This window comes from Rhyacophila brunnea, unplaced genomic scaffold, assembly GCF_057557595.1.
Source record: "Rhyacophila brunnea isolate RB1 unplaced genomic scaffold, BYU_Rbru_1.0 scaffold_4, whole genome shotgun sequence".
NCBI classification, from domain to species: Eukaryota; Metazoa; Arthropoda; class Insecta; order Trichoptera; family Rhyacophilidae; genus Rhyacophila; species Rhyacophila brunnea.
In genome coordinates, this window is record NW_028233068.1 from 47,562,948 (window position 1) to 47,579,735 (window position 16,788).

At 33.8% G+C, this 16,788-nt stretch overlaps 1 protein-coding gene across 1 annotated transcript in view; it reads left to right on the forward strand.

The window, feature by feature from the left end:
• The window catches only part of pan (transcription factor pangolin), a 377,320-nt gene that overhangs the window by 178,309 nt on the left and 182,223 nt on the right, over window positions 1-16,788 (forward strand). Inside the window, exon 5 of the mRNA XM_085953736.1 lies at window positions 747-850. Coding sequence (XP_085809862.1) covers window positions 747-850 — 104 coding nt within the window. The remainder of the gene's footprint in view (window positions 1-746; window positions 851-16,788) is intronic.

Here is a 16,788-nt window from a genome sequence, read left to right on the forward strand (position 1 = left end):
TTTTCCGTAGACGTGAATTTATTACCGGTATATTTACAAATGGAACATTGTGAAATATGTTGCGATGAACAGTTGAAGGAGAAATTCCATCAGGTTGGTTTCTAAGAGTTTTACAAAACATATATGGATAAGGAAAAATATCCTTCATTTTACAAACATCTCTAATGATGACTTCGCTATTTGGAAATACCTACTCGTGTGAACAGCTTTTTAGTCAAATGAAGCATATCAAGTCCCGAGTGATAACACTAATCACTGGTGTGCATTTGGAAAACTGTTTGTGTGTGTAGGAACAACCTCACTCAATATCGATATTGATGCACTTAGTTCTGCCACATAAAATCAAACTTCTCACTAAAATTTATTATTTTTATATTATTTTGTTTATTTTTTATTATTTAAAAAAAGTCTAATCTAATAAATATGTTTGATGCTCATTTTTGTTTTATTTTATTAATATATAAGTATACCTACTTAATATATATATTTCTTTTTTGTTTTGTATAATAAAAAAATCAGTTGTGCGGCCCGGTAGGAAGTCTCATTTTTAGAATCTGGCCCAGTTGCTGAAAAGGTTGGCCACCCATGCTCTAGACTCACTCTAGCTAGAATATTACATGCACCTCGTTGTGTGAAAATGAAATAATAGAAAATGTTGATGAAAGCAAGTATTTTATTCGTAATTCCTGTTGGCCTGTTTCATTATAAAGGTTTGTTAATGATATATATTTTTTCTTTACTTACAGGTAAATTAGAGGGACCGCCTCACGGTGGCTTCAACATGGGCTACCTAATGGCTCCCTACCCTTATCCCAATGGCGCTGGAGGACATCCGTTGCCAGTTTCAATGGTAAGTCTTCAAAACTATATTATTTTATTTAATAACATCACATTAATTGCAAATTGTAAACATATATTTTATCGGGTGCGCACAAGGGGGAGGAGTTTCAGGTTCGAACCCCCCCCTCGTAAATAGAAGGTAAATAAAATATAATGAATTCTTATTCTCCGTTAGCCCAACTCCTCTGAGCATTCTACGACACGCAAGATCTGTGACCACGGGAATATCCGTGGGCCGTGGCACCCATAAATTTGGGCATCGAATGCTTGCTTTAATATTCCTATGCGGCATGTTTGAAAGACAGTGCGGACGACACAAATAGACACTAACGATCCTTATAATTATACGAGCATGTTCGATAACCACTTGTGGTTGTGACAGCTCGCAATAACTCGTAGGTGAACAGTTATATCTGCAGGCCAGGTATGGGGAATGTATCTGGAGAAGTGCGGTATTCCGTGGTTGAACGCCGAGAAGCTATAAGTAATAGGCGGAGTAAATGTGGAAGTCAATGATAACTGCTAGATTTTTTTAACCCCGCCACCTTCCGCCCCCTTAAATATCATTTGTTGATATGACAAACTAATTCCTGATTTACGAGCGAACGGTTGGATCCCGTAGTGTTTATTTAATTAAGTCTGCTATTTTTCTATTTCCGTATAAAGACGCATATTGGGCGAGCTACTTGCAGATTTAAAATAATCAATCTCATTTTATCGTATCTTTATAGTGAGTGAATCGTTCCACAAAACGCTATGGGCCACGAGTAATCGACGAAATATTTGATAACGTTTTCGATTTGAATTTTCTTCCGCCAAGATAAAAATGCGGAATTTAACCCGGAACTTTCGTATAAAAATAAAATAGAAATTCTTTTTTCAACGCATTTTATATTAACCCATATCATTTAAAATTGTAAGTACCTAACGGCGAAAATAAATTGAGAATTGCGTTCGACGTGAATTTATAATGAAATGACCTTCGTAGTATTGATTTAGGTTAGACGTTTTCCATTATAAAAAGTAATATATTAATTTATAAAAATATACTGTTGGAATATCTCCGTTTTCGACGATGATTATAATTTGATAATCCACACCTACAAATGAATGATTTCGTTGAAATTTAAGACACGTTTTTTAAATTATCTATGTGCGAAATCTTTCCCGTGTAGTCTATAAAAGGGGCCACTAGCTAGTGCATAGAGCATATTAAGTGCATTCATGTAAGTAGTTATTATTCAACATATAAATTAGAAACGATTTGGTACAATATACGACTCTCACCTATTGGTATTGCCAACTTAACTTAACGTTGTTATTGCCAGATCTAGCATTTTTGAGCAAAATTCGAATCTGACCCATGACATCAAATCTAACGTTTTTACATCGACAACAGCTTACAACTTCAAAAAACCTAGAATATTACACCAGATTTGATTGAAAATCAACATTCCGGCCCTTTGTACCTTATATTATAATATTATCTTATCAATAAAATAACGTTCATTATTTTTTTGTCGTAAGAGTCGTTTATTATTTGCGAAACAATAAACTCTTCAGTCTTTATTCTCGTAAACATAATATTATGAATTATTTAAAAAAAAATACCTGTTTCTAGCTTTTTTTTATTTTGAGAAAATCTTTTTTTTGCCATCCAGCTTGTTTTTTATCCTATCTGTCACTGCTCTCCACTATATACACCTGACACCTCAATTCGATCAATGGGTTTTGTACATGGTATAAAAATGTTGATAATTTTATTTGTTAGTGGGTACTAGATACTAAGAGATCTTTCGCATTTTTCATTGCAGGGTTAGGAATTCGTATTACTCGACACTTGAGTTGCCAGCTTGCCCCGATTTTCTCTTTTCTCTCATTGTTTGGCGTCTGAAACATTTGCGCTTGTTCCGCCGAGTCTTTACACGTTCTAGCAATAGTCCTTTTTATTAAATTCCTTGCATTGGAATTCGGCAGATACGTATTATTGTTCATTGAATAGGCGATGCTGCCGGTGCACGTTGTTGATTGTTTTATGCCTTAATGTTTAAAGTTTACTATTGTATCTGGTAAGTATTGACACCTACCTATACAGGGGTCTAGACAAGTAGCTATACTGTTACTGTTTTGGTATGATTTCCGTTACCATGAAACTTAACAATGTCTCTCAATGAAAAAACGCTAATTTATATCGTGTCCCTAACTCCTAACACAACATTCATTATACTCTTTCAATAGAATACTAGTGATTTTGTTGAATTTTGTTTATATATTTGAAAATAAAATATATTTAAGTACCTACCATCATAATATTATATAATTCGCCGAATCTATAATATCTTGTGATAATAATATATGAAGCGCCTAGTTTCAAAAGCCCCTAAAACGGTTTTTGAAATTTTTTGAGTAATATATGTATTTAGATGGATATTTTTGTTGCCTATATGATGGCCAAAGATTGAACTTTAAAAAACGTCAAAAACCGTCAATACGTATGATTAAAAATTAGGGTAAATTTCAAAACATGCTAAAATGGTTGGGTGTGTTTTTCAAATACCCCTAAAATGGCAATCCAAAATACTCCTTAGAATGTAACGAATTAAAAAATAAATACATAAAGTTCACAGATTTAATAGATATGATTTTCTCTCATTTTTCTCAAAACTACCTAAAATAGTTTTTCTCATTTTTCTCAGAACTACCTAAAATCGTTTTAGGGGCTTTTGAAACTAGGCGCTTCATATCCTGTTCGTGCCTGATAAAAAGTGGTCTATAAGCTGTTACAATATGTATTTATATTATGTAACAATCACAATATGTATTGTTAATAATACAACATGTATGCAGTTTGTGTGTTAACATAATACCTAATATAGGTACCCAATATTAATATACTTTCTGCCTAAAACCCTCCTTTCTTATTTTCCTAATATTTCTCAGGTAGTAAATAAATGTAGGCACCTACCATCATCCGAATTGTTTTCTTTTTGTAATATATTTTGAATGTTCCCAATCAGAGAAAACATTTTATTCGCATGACTGTTTCGGGTCTGCTGATTTTGAAATTCGGCAGGCGACGTCGCACCGGAACCCATTCCTAGGCAACCTTTATTTAACCTTGTTATACTATTAATAATTATGTATAATATTTATTTATTACCTATGTTGTAATGTAATTTACATTTATAAAGCTTAATTATTTTTGCGATGCAATCATTATATAGGAATTTTTGTCATTACCTACGAGGATCCGTGACCCGGGCAGTCGGAGCGGTAGCACGTAAGGATTTTTGTCACCGACCTTATACAATTTAATACTTATAGATACAGTCGAACTCAGTTATTACGATCTCGGACATAGCCTGATCTCGGATGTAATGAGGAAACATTCGTTGACCGTTTAGTTTATGATTTTTCCATACATTTATTCACAATTATAACGAGCAACTTATCGGATATACCGAGTTAGAATATCGTCATTTTTTTTTCTTAAAACTGTTAATCTGTCTATCGTTTAAAAACATTTCCACCCTACGCAATAAAATCCGACCGGATAGGATGCCGCCGGGATCGCATTACGTTTATGACACTATTCAAGTGTCTAAGTACCTACCTAATTGGTGTTTTCGCCGACAATATTGAAAAAGTATCCACGCATATGGTTGAAATAAGTAAAAAATCCAAGGTTTGTGAAGTCAGTAGGTACCTACCAGCGTTCATTACAATAAACAACTTCTTTTGTAGTTTATGAATGCCATGCTTGTTTCGGGGATTTTAGGATTGTTTTTAGATTTTTTATTTTCGACTTTTTGTGTTATGTGACCGCTCATTTAAAAAACATATTCTCCGATATAACGAGTAACGCTTATAACGAGCAAATTCAGTCGGTCCCATCTTCCTCATAATACCTAACTAAGTTCGACTGTACAACGCATTCTCTGAATCACATAACATTAAATCAATTGGTTTACAAATCGAAATTACATTGTTCAGTACTATATATTTTTTTAATTAGTTTATGGTAGATTTATACACAAGTTTTATGAGATTCCATCTAATATAGGCAGATAAAAATGTTAGATTTTCTCAAAATGAAAAAAATAAATACAAATCAGAATTTTATGAAGTTATATATGAACATTGTTTTCACGAGAACGAGGATTGAAGTAGGAATTTGTTGTTTTGCAATTCATAAATAAGTTATAAGTAGGTACGTATAACTAATAAATAATACTTATAGTTTATAGTTCGAAATGTATCATCGCTTTGTTAATATCGTAGTGCCATTTAATTTATTCTTAATATATAAAGTATACAAGGCTAGTATCTTAATTTTTTAACGCTATATGCGAAGTAAAAATACTAGATCTGGCAAGAAAGCCGTTTGGTTGGCAATGCTGCATCTAGAATCGATTTGCCGTAAAGTGTATCTCATGTAGAATGTTGTGAATAACTATCGAATGGCGGGAAAAGACGTCGAGCCGTCTTGGCAAGAGCGTCGCTCTGGCGAAGAAAGCGGAACCTACTCGCCGGCGGAGGGCGGAGGAGGGAGAGGGTAGGCTTTACAAATTGAGTGTTTCTCAAAGTTGTTTATTGTTGGCGAAACTTTTAAGCTTATTTTACCTTTGCCCAAGCTTTTTCATTGTTTATGACGGTCAAGACTTCAAGTACATACTTACTACTGAACTTTTAACGCTTCTTCTTAATAGAAATTGAGTATATGAATAATATTAATGCCAGTCCCTGTCCTTGTTATACATATTTTTTGAAAGCGTGTAATCTGTGTTATGGGGTATTTTATCATTGAAAATTCGATATCTTTTTTTATTTATATACGAGGGTGGGTCAATAATTCCTTAGAAAAAAGCATTAAAACAGTTTTTATTTTTGTATTTTTTTTTTATTTCTCAACATAATATCCTTGGAGCTCAATACACTTGGTTAGACGTTTCTCAATTTTTTTTAAACCGTCAGAAAAATAAGTTTTCGGAAAGTCCTCAAAATAAGCATTTGTCCGATCGATGACTTCTTCATTTGAAAAAAAACGTTGTCCACTTAGCCATTTTTTAAAGTTTGGGAAAAGGAAAAAGTCACTGGGGGCTAAATCTGGCGAATACGGTGGGTGGTCGACCAATTCGAACTTCAATTCTTCAATTTTAGCCATTGATCGTAAACATGTGTGAACACGGGCATTGTCCTGATGAAAGAGGATTTTTTTCCTGTTTAAATGAGGCCGTTTTTCTTCAATTTCGTTTTTTAGCTGGTCCAATAAAGATGCATAATAATCCCCTGTTATTGTTTTTCCTTTTTCCAAATAGTCAACGAAAATAATTCCACGTGCATCCCAAAATACAGTAGCCATAACCTTACCAGCTGATTTTACGGTTTTCGCCTTCTTTGGACATGGTTCGCCTTTCGCAATCCACTGCTTTGACTGTTCTTTCATCTCGGGAGTATAGTGGTGTATCCATGTTTCATCTATAGTCACAAAGCGACGAAAAAATTCATCCGGATTGCGTTGCATGAGCGACAACAGGGCTTTAGAGGCCACCACCCTATTGCGTTTATTGTCGACTGTGAGCAAACGCGGCACCCATCTTGCAGAAACTTTTTTCATGCCCAATTTGTCATGTAAAATAGAAATGACGCTACCTTTTGAGATCCCTGTAACCTCAATTAGCTCACTCAACTTTAATCTTCGGTCACTTAACACCATATCGTGGATTTTATTGATCATTTCTGGTGTAGTCACCTCTACAGGACGTCCTGAGCGTGGTTCATCCTTTGTTGATGTACGACCACGTTTAAATTCATTTAACCAGTTATAAATAGTTGCAAGTGAAGGAGCAGATATTATGCCGTGAACTAAATCCAACTCATTTTTTATTTCCTTTGCTGTTAACCCTTGTATATTAAAATGTTTAATAACAGCTCTAAACTCAATTTTCTCCATTTTTGTAAACAAGCAAATTTATTTTTTAAATGTACGAAAATAAAAAACAACAACCCGACCAATCTGATTGAAACTTCGCAGCATACTGAATCGGTAGTGCCGCTGCATGAAAACAAACCGCTTACAGTACTAGTCGCGCCACCTGTCGGCTTTTCTAAGGACTTATTGACCCACCCTCGTAATGCGCCAATTACATTCGTATCACTGTTTATTACTAGAATATTATCTTTTTTTAATATTTTAAATAATAATATATACATAACGTCATCCTAGTGACTTGATAAGTGCGTTTTTTTGGTTAATCGAGTTTGACGATTGAATCTAAATACACGCGATGTTCTTAAATTCTGTATAATTCAGGATATTAACGACTTAATTAAATCTGTTGATCGGATACGTCAGCGGTTACTCATTGCAAACGTGTTTGATAAACTGATTGTAGGTACTTTAAAAAAATCATTTTCAATTAGGTATAAGGTATAAGTTATAACGGGGTAACAGCAATTCTTTCAAATATAGAGTATTGTAATTATGGTTGACCTACTAACCCATAAAATATGAAAAAAAATCTACATAGGTAGGCACATCCTTCGCACATGGAATCAGGACATTGGAAAAAAATTCTAACACTAATTTTCATATCGTTTCGCTCCATTGCTTTAAAAACAAAACGACAATATCATACACCTTTAAATTATATTAATTATTACATATCCACGTTGCAAAGAGCGTTCCTGGAAACTTTACCGGAGATCAATTATTAGACATTTGATTAGTGGAATTTCATCGGTTTCGTCTTATATTTTGATTAACCACTTGCGAAAATGTAGTAGTTGTAACTTCGTCACTGAATAACTCTTTTTGACGCTGAAGATAATATCCCACATTTTCCTAAGACAATAAATAAATCATTTTAACCATTGCTTATCTAACGCTATTTTGGATTTATATGCATATATATAGATCGTCAATATAATATGTACCTACCAAATGCCTACAGTTTCACACACTAAAACTAGTAGAGTAAAATACATTGATTAAAAATGCATTTTTTTTTTATTAATATTAACTTAATTTATATTATTAACTTATTTTGTTTATCCTGTGAATAAATAATACGCAGTAAGCCCAATGTCGAGACACTAAAATATCTTCAAGCCTTGAAATTGTCTTATTTGCCAAGTTTAAGAACCTTCATGAGCAGCGAAGAGGGCGCAAGAAAGTCGCCTAACCATCGTAGAAGGTAGGAGGAAGTAGGTCCTAAGGGCCCAGTGAAAGGGGAGAAAGAGACCCTACAGAAATTCATTATGTATGCTTCGATAAATCTTTCCGCGCATTACGCACCGTAGCCGCTGTTGCCCGCCCCTCCTCTCGGCAGACCCTGGCTCTATATTCTTCGCGGCCGGAGAAAATATTCTGGATTTTGTCGGGAAAATGGCAGGGGGACGACAACCGTTTCATTTATATTTGTATAATAAATATTTCTTCGCAAGAGAAATACTTTTGTCATCCATCCATTGATGTAGATTTACTGTCATAAACACTTCTGTACACCCACTGATGTGTAATTTAACGTAGCGTACCTGAATAATATAAGATAATATAGGTAGATACATATTCTGCCTTGAATATGAACACTACAGGACGTTATTTTTAATAGGTGGGTACGTCTATCGTTTCTTCGTCTGAAGTCTAGATTTAACCTGCAGTTTGTGTTGCCAATAGGCAAACCAGCAAATCAACCAAATCGCTTCGGTTATCGATATGTTATATCGCTTGTGTGGTTTTTCTTTTAATGAACATTGTTATGAAGACTTAAAAGTAGAGTCTGCTTAGTTTACTTGCAATCATTTTTACCTAAAATAGCATTATGTACTAATTTGATGTCTATAACATATTCTAAAATAATATAATTATGTGACACTTTGGTCATGCGAGTAATTATATATTATATTATATAGGCACTCGCAATAATATATGCTGGGCACAATGAAACAATTGGAAAGCGAATAAAATATACGATAATATGTATACTATATATTAGTATATATATGTCATAGAGATTGCTGAACCTTAAATGGAAATGTGCAGGACAAAGAATATCGGTGAACAAATTTAGTCATTTAGTGACGGTACCCTGGAGATAAATATTGTCCGAAAGTCGGGCCTCCCTTAACTCCATCTTAGTCTCTAGTTCTTTGCTGCCACGAACAAATGTGGCATAAGTATGCCACGTAAATTAATTTTCTATTTAATATGATATGGATGGGTGGAAATATGTAGGAAGATATATCTGAGGGTATTTGATGAAAATTGATTTTAAATTACGATCTGTCAAACTCCTACAATTCAATGTAGAATAGAATCAGTGAGTCAAGAGTTCACCATTATGTTTCTTTGGAATGAATTTGCTATTAAGTTTCTTTGCAATATGTTTATTATAAATCTGTTTATTATAAATCTGTTTCTTCTTCTCGTTTCATCCTCTACCGGAGATTAACCACCATCGGGGCGATATTTTAGTATCGTCTGCTATCCTGTAAATATAGTTCGGTGGATGTGCATTCGTATTCGTAACAATCACAGGTTCTTAAGCCACGGAATTCGGCATCTATATTGTAAATACCAACGTCATTTTTCATGATCAGCTTACATTCTACCTACTACTAACTGTACGCTACTAATTATAAATAAAATAACAGTTGTGTTTTAATTAAAATTTTATTATTTAAGTACATAATGAATATCCCACATTATTAATTAATAACGATTACCGCCAGTTTCGTTCTTTCATTATATATGACATTTTTTTTAACTATTTTAATTAATACAATTATTGAATGGTTTTAAAATAGAATATTATGTATAATAGTCTAATCTGAGTCTAATCAATCACTGTTTTCATTACTTCACATTTTACGCACGAGTAAAAAAGCCTGGCGAGGCGCTTTTACCTGTTTCATCAGGGCAGGGGTGGAGCGAGTGGAGTGGGCGTTTGGAGTGCAGCCTTCACTAATAAGGTGTTTGAAGGGCCGCTGCTATTTTCGGCCGTTCAAGAAACTCAAAATCCCGCACCGTTTTGATTACTGCTTTTTATTTTTTGTACACACTGTGCCACTTGAGATGCTTAAGAAGTAACTTTTGCCAGCGTTCATTAGAGGATTTTATTATTACGGGAAACTCGAATTCCGATCGAGATTCAGTTGAGCGAATAAATACCATTGAAAACACACTTTTGAGATATCTTCAGATATACTTATCTGAAATTTTCATAATATCACAGATTTTAAAATCCCAAAATACCATTATTTTGTAGCGAGAGCTTTTATTGAAATGGTTCGATAATTATTTTATTAGTCTAACAGATCGCTTAATCTATGTAAGACCCTCTTATTAAATAAAATGAAACAAAATTTATTGCCGTCCTAGAACAAGACTGTAGTCATGTAGTGTGTAGTTTTGAGTTGATTATACAATTTTATAACTATTATTTTATAACGTTTTTATCTACATTAAATGTTATTTTGGAGTTATTCATAAAAATACGGTCGTATTGCTAATGAAATTTTACATCGATAAGCACTGGAGTATTATACTATAATATTGAAATACAACAGTTTATTCTGGGCCTACAACTTATTACTGTTAAATTTGATATTTCCACGCAAACGTCAGACAGTTCTATCAGTTTCCAGTTCATTTTGTTATCTTATTTTGCGTTTCTCTCTACTTTACCAAGTGCTCTATTATTTTTTTATGGCCTGGTTAGGTAAGGTTAAGTCTTTGGATGCAATTATCTCAAAACTATGATTTCTCACATACTGCAGTCTGGTTCTAGGACGGTCATATGGTAGGTAAACCACGTTCATTCATAACCATAAAAGTCCGTTTGAATGACATTGGCAACTGATATAATTAGGCATATAAAATTGGAATTTTATGTTTATAATAAACATATTCAACGTGAATTCATCTTCTTGGGCCACCGTATGATCATATTGACACCTACTTGGATTCGTATCGGTATCAATGTGTTCCACTTGCAATCGATGTACCTAGGTATGATTGGATTTAGGTCATTGACTGAATAAGTTGAACGGAATGCCAACAATCAGTCTCCGTAAAAAAGTTTGTTACGATAATATAAAAAAATAATAGTGTTAATATTAAACGTATATATTATGGCGTTAACTGTCACTTCTTGTTGGATATACATTATATTGATTGCAATTCAATTAGAAACATAATTAACTTTAGAATGTTTAGTTATTTTCGTCATTACTTAACCCAGCCGTTGCTTTAATGGTCCTTTGGGTTCCTCAGCTTTTTTGATTGTAAATATTTCAGTGAATGTGAAATTAGTCATCTAAAATTTTTATTATTTTCCAAATCGATGTCATTATCCAGTACACACTTTTCTACAACATTTCCATGTATACAGTCAATTTTGTAACTTAATTGAAGGTGACATCTTGGGAACAGACGGATTTTTTAGGATCGTAAAGGAATGGTTAATAAAGATCAAGGTCGTTTTCTTTCACTCAAATGGGCATTGCTGATATTTATGAAATGAGGTGGATACCATAATGTGTTGATTAATTGATAAAATTAAACACCATGATCAACTGGAAAATAATCAATAATAATATGAAGTATTTTCAATTGACTACTATAGTGCAATTTTCTTATTTGAGAAGTAACGTTTAGGCATTTTTGCATACTCATTTCATGCTCGGTCAAGTTTAATAAGCCACGATATAACTATCAGAATATCATAATACATTTTTTCTGCAAAGTTTGCAACGTTTAATGTTTAATGCTTATTGTTCGATATTTTGTTAAATGAATTACTAATTACTTATATGTTGTTAATATGTCGTTATTTTGATGAAATATCCAGATTACAGTTGATATTTTGATCAATGTAAAATCATCCAATTTCTCCCTTGACTTGTCTAAGTAAGTTTTCGTAATACTTAATAATAGAAAATTCATAATACTACAATAAGTTTGTTACAATCAGATTCTCAGTTTCCTCTTGTTATCCTGTCGAAATCGGGCAGTCACAATTATTTGTGTCCGATCAAATTTAATATAACACGGCTTTCACATAATCAGCTTATATAAACTCCTAAGGTTTTTTTTACTAGGGTTATAGGGATGTTGTATGCATAGAATTTGGATTCAAAAAAATTTACGTAGATTTTTTTATACTTGGTTGGCTAGGCACACAAAATTTATTGTAGTAGGTAGGTATGTCGATATGAGATTATTTGATAACATTTTCCAAAGCCATTCTGATTTGAGATTGGACATGGTTCTGAAAATGATTATTCCGGGTGGCAGTTTCAGCTTACTATTTATTTTGAAATTACTACAATGGATGGCGTCTTGGAAAATGGTGTCTCTGGAATAAAATAAGAAACCTTTTTATATGTCGTTAAAGAGGTCTTGCCGAATAAATTTTCCTCGCATTGTTTGTCGAGCGATTTTCTTGGAGATATTTTCTTCTGTATGAATATGGTGTATCCAGCGTGGCGTATAAAGGCGGGTGGCATGCAGGGGTCGCTCCGCCGGTCGGCGTGCGGCTAACGAGCCCCTTAACGAGGCGATAACGCTTCACTGGGCATCGGGACTTTTCCGGAAGACTCTTGACTACCTCGCATTAGTATGTACGAATAAGGATCAGACATCGACTTACCAATGATGTCGCCTATAAGTCTTAATGTCGTCGTTTGCTGTGGATATTTACATTTGTAACTAATGTGACGTAATATTTCAATGGGTGACACTTTCATCCGTTTGAAGATTGATGCAGATGGCAAGATATTGAATATTGAATAGAATCATCATGACTGATTTACAATTATAAAGGTAGGTATATCAAGCATACGACTGTAATTGTTGGCTCTGTTTTGCATATATTATACTCAAATTTCAATCTCAAAAGAATCCATACCTTATCAGTGAACATTCGATTCTCGACGGCAGGAAGCAGTTGCATTTCTTTTGTTCATAATATCGACTCTCGCCCGATGGATTTAGATCCCTATCGCAAATTCTAATCAGTAGCAGACATGTGAAGCTGACCAAAACAGCGTCACCCTTGTGTAGGACTTCAAAACAGCAACTGTTATATTGTATTCTAACTTCTTTGTTCTCCATCCAGTGGATTAAAATATGTATATGAAATGTTTAAATTAATATCGTAATAGGGATTTTTAAACTTTTGTTAAGTGTAATAATATAAAAAGTAAACCACTATTTTAATGATAAATATATTTAAATGTAATATATATCGGTCCATTTATTTATTTTAATTATTTGTTAAAGAATATGTAGCAGCTATTGCGAGTATCCCATGAATCCATCTGCAATCTGAATCTGCACTATTAGACGAACCAAATCTCAACAAAATAGGAGGCCTGATTAAAATGTTTTTGACATAAGTGGAATGTCAAGCCAAGACCCTTTATTGACATACATGGCGATCGTAGATATTCATCCACAAGAGAGGCTCGAAGTGGAGACGATTCCTGTTGGTGACCAAAACCCACACCGGTCTGTATTGTCGCTTTTTATAATTATGAACACATGTGAAATTACTATTTTATTGTACCCACTCACTCTTCTTTGTCGAGACTCGTATTAGAACCTTCTTCACGGCTTGGCTGCACCCTTCTCGGCATTCGGCGACACACGAGGCCTGAATTATTAGGAAACTTGTGGTATTCTTAATAATATGGTCCGTCCACCCGGAGGGTTCAATTCCTCGTCCTCCGACCTTCAAACTATTTAAATGCCATGAGTTTTTCCATATTGTCATTGAATACAAACCGAGGAGAGTCTGTCTCGACTTCGCTGATAGATTGTTTTGTATCCATCGTAAAATTGAGCTGAAAGTCACATGTTTAATATTTCGCAGGAGAGCAGTTTTAGCATAGTTTTAATCTAATCTAGTTAAAATACTCACTCGTGTTCGGACTAAAACTCCGTATGTTGGACTTCCACACTTTTGCAATTAATCTTTTTGCTATAGCAGAAAAAATGACTTAAAGGACATCCACTCTTTCAACTCTAAATTATAATAATTGGATTACCGTTGTTTTAGAAGAAAGTATTTTGAAAACCACAGTGACATTGGTCTCCCAAAATTTCAACATTAAGTAAACGTGAATACCCATTTAAATCTGCATACTTAACTCAAAAATGATAAAAATGTGACTTACAGTAAAGTAAAAAATATTTGTTAGTAGATAATAAAATACCGTTGATTTAATTTTGCACCCTTGAACTGAAAACATAGTTCTAATCAATATCCTTAGTTATTTCCTAAATGGGTTAGCCAAATATTATAATCCGAACCCGGCAAAGTTTGCATTTCACAAACCCTACGCGCCGTGACAATCCTCGTGTAAGTTATTTCCTCTCGCGCTAGGTATATGTATTTTATTCATATCCGTTGTGGAGGATTTGGGATTGGGGGAGACGGGGCGTTATGTGCGGATGGAATAGCAGCGTTGAAAATGGGAGAGGGTTACGTACGCCATTTTCCTTCAACCTTTTTTAGCGAAAAAAATCCTTTGTTGGTCCCGGCATTATGGAAAAGTCCGAGTGCTAAGTTATAATAATAATATGGTGCTTTATAATATATTTTCATCAATCTTCAAGAATACTAAGCAGTATTTTCACATAACAATGGGTAACATTGTGTGAATGTAAAACTAGATAAGTAGGTATAGGTGTATTATGACGAATTTTACATTTAATTCTGTTATTATAAAATATAATGTATAAATATAAATAAAATGTATTTATTACCTACTTGGTATTCACTACACACACGTGTTTCACGTATATGGTACCTAATCTTTATCAAATGTGTATGTTTACTTAATAAAGATTATTTGAATGGAATATGTGTCATCAAATTGTTTTATAAGTACTTAAAAATGTACGACAATGTCATATTTATATTATTATTTTACGTTTTAAAAAAAAATAAGCCTCCATTTCTACTGACGAAACCTGTGTCTGGCTTTTTTTAAATTAAAACTACACTGGCATAACGTTATAGTGATGGTTTTGATTGCTGACTGCTGTTTATTGAATGCAAATTCTAATTACTACCCACTGCTTGTAAATTAATTATCTGGTCAGTCCGAGCCATCCTATATGCATAGCCGTATTCAAAATTACTTCACACGTTGTAAGTAAACCAATAATATTTCAATTCTAGCTACCGGTTAAGCGCATAACAACATGTAATCTTGTGCGTTATTCCAAATTATACATTATACTTTACTGCAAACATTTTAATAAAAGGTATACTTACTCATTGTTGACTAACTGCCGTATTCATACACTTTTGAACCGCATTCAACGTAGTAAGCGGTTTATCGGCCAAATAAGAAAACTATAAAAAATGCATACGTCACGAAGATGCGTACAGGAATTCGCACCAAACTTAAAATGGTGGCGATCTGCGCGAGCTGTCAGTGTCACTTTAATATACGTCTAAAATGAGTTCATCGCAACAAGCGTTTAGTAGGAGACTTGAAACGTGCCGTTGTGCTATAATCGGATTCATGATGATGCTAAATGATGCTAAATGCTTGTAAAAATGTATACAGATCGTGGATCGATGGAGATGTATGTAATATTGTCAATGAGTCCGCGAAGCAAAGTCAAATATTTACTGGGTATACTTTATCATTTTGTACATTAAGAAGTATAAAATAAATATGATTTTATAACAAATAAATTATTTAAAGTTAGTGATAATTATTCATTTATAATTATTAAATTTATATGGTACCGTTTGCACATTTTTACACCTATTCACAATTTCAAAATTTTAAATTAATTATCGGGAAATTTAAATTTAAAAGTTGGTAACATTAGCCACGGCATGACGCGTATTACGTCAGCGACGTGACGTCACTATTCGACAGATTCAAATTAGGTTTATGCATGCAAATTTTCAGTAAATAGCTTGAATGCAGTTTTCTGTTATATGCATACGCCAGTAAGAATAATCTTAATATTACTCCTCCACAAACCGTATTACGAAGCCATTATTAATATCTTACCTATCAACTGTGACACTTATCTACATAGTTTTCTTCGGTTAAACACAATGTAGGTATGTTAAAATTAATATGTTCATTGGTAAACCATCTAGTTATTCATTGTCGTTGAATTTAATCTGACGGATCGGCTACTATTCGTAGGTATTTTTTATTACGCGCAGGCACTTGGAAATCAATTACTTTTTCGCTGCAAATAATGTGTACCGAAATTCTTACTGTAATACTTATGTACCTGGTATATGTACAAATTTTAATTCACCCGTCTCCTATTTCCTCCGAGCACCGCCGTCATTTCCCTTAGAAAGTGAAGTACTCACTTCCCCACACTTCAGCCCTCCCCCGGTCGCCCCCTTCATCCGAGTGTATTTTATTTCTCAGTATTTCATTTCGCTGTCGAAATTTAACTATTGTAAGTCTTGAAATGTCCCCCTTCAGGAAAATAAATGTTCCCCGTTGAAAGGAAAATCTGCCTCTTACAGAAGGAATCTCTAATATGCATTAACGGTGGAAACTCAAGAGTTTTTTTGCACGCGTATCTGATACTATGTGTGCTTTTCGACAAGCTGGACTTGACTCGATGGATTTAGGTCCATAATGACATGCTTGAAGCGTAATATTCTACCGATGTCGTAAGCAAGACACATCTCTCTGACAGTAGCGGAGTTTCAATACTAGGCTTATATTTAACGTTTACCATGATTCGTAAAAATAATTAAAATAGAAATTGCCCGAAGGCAATTGCCATGAATTTCGCGAATTTATTCATCTGTGAGTGATGACATGAGAAATCGTGATTTTAATAAGCACGTCAACACAATAATGTATTAAAAATATGAGGACATGCATTTTTATGTTAGTAAAATTATTTTTTCAATGACATATTGTGTTCGTATCTGGCAATAT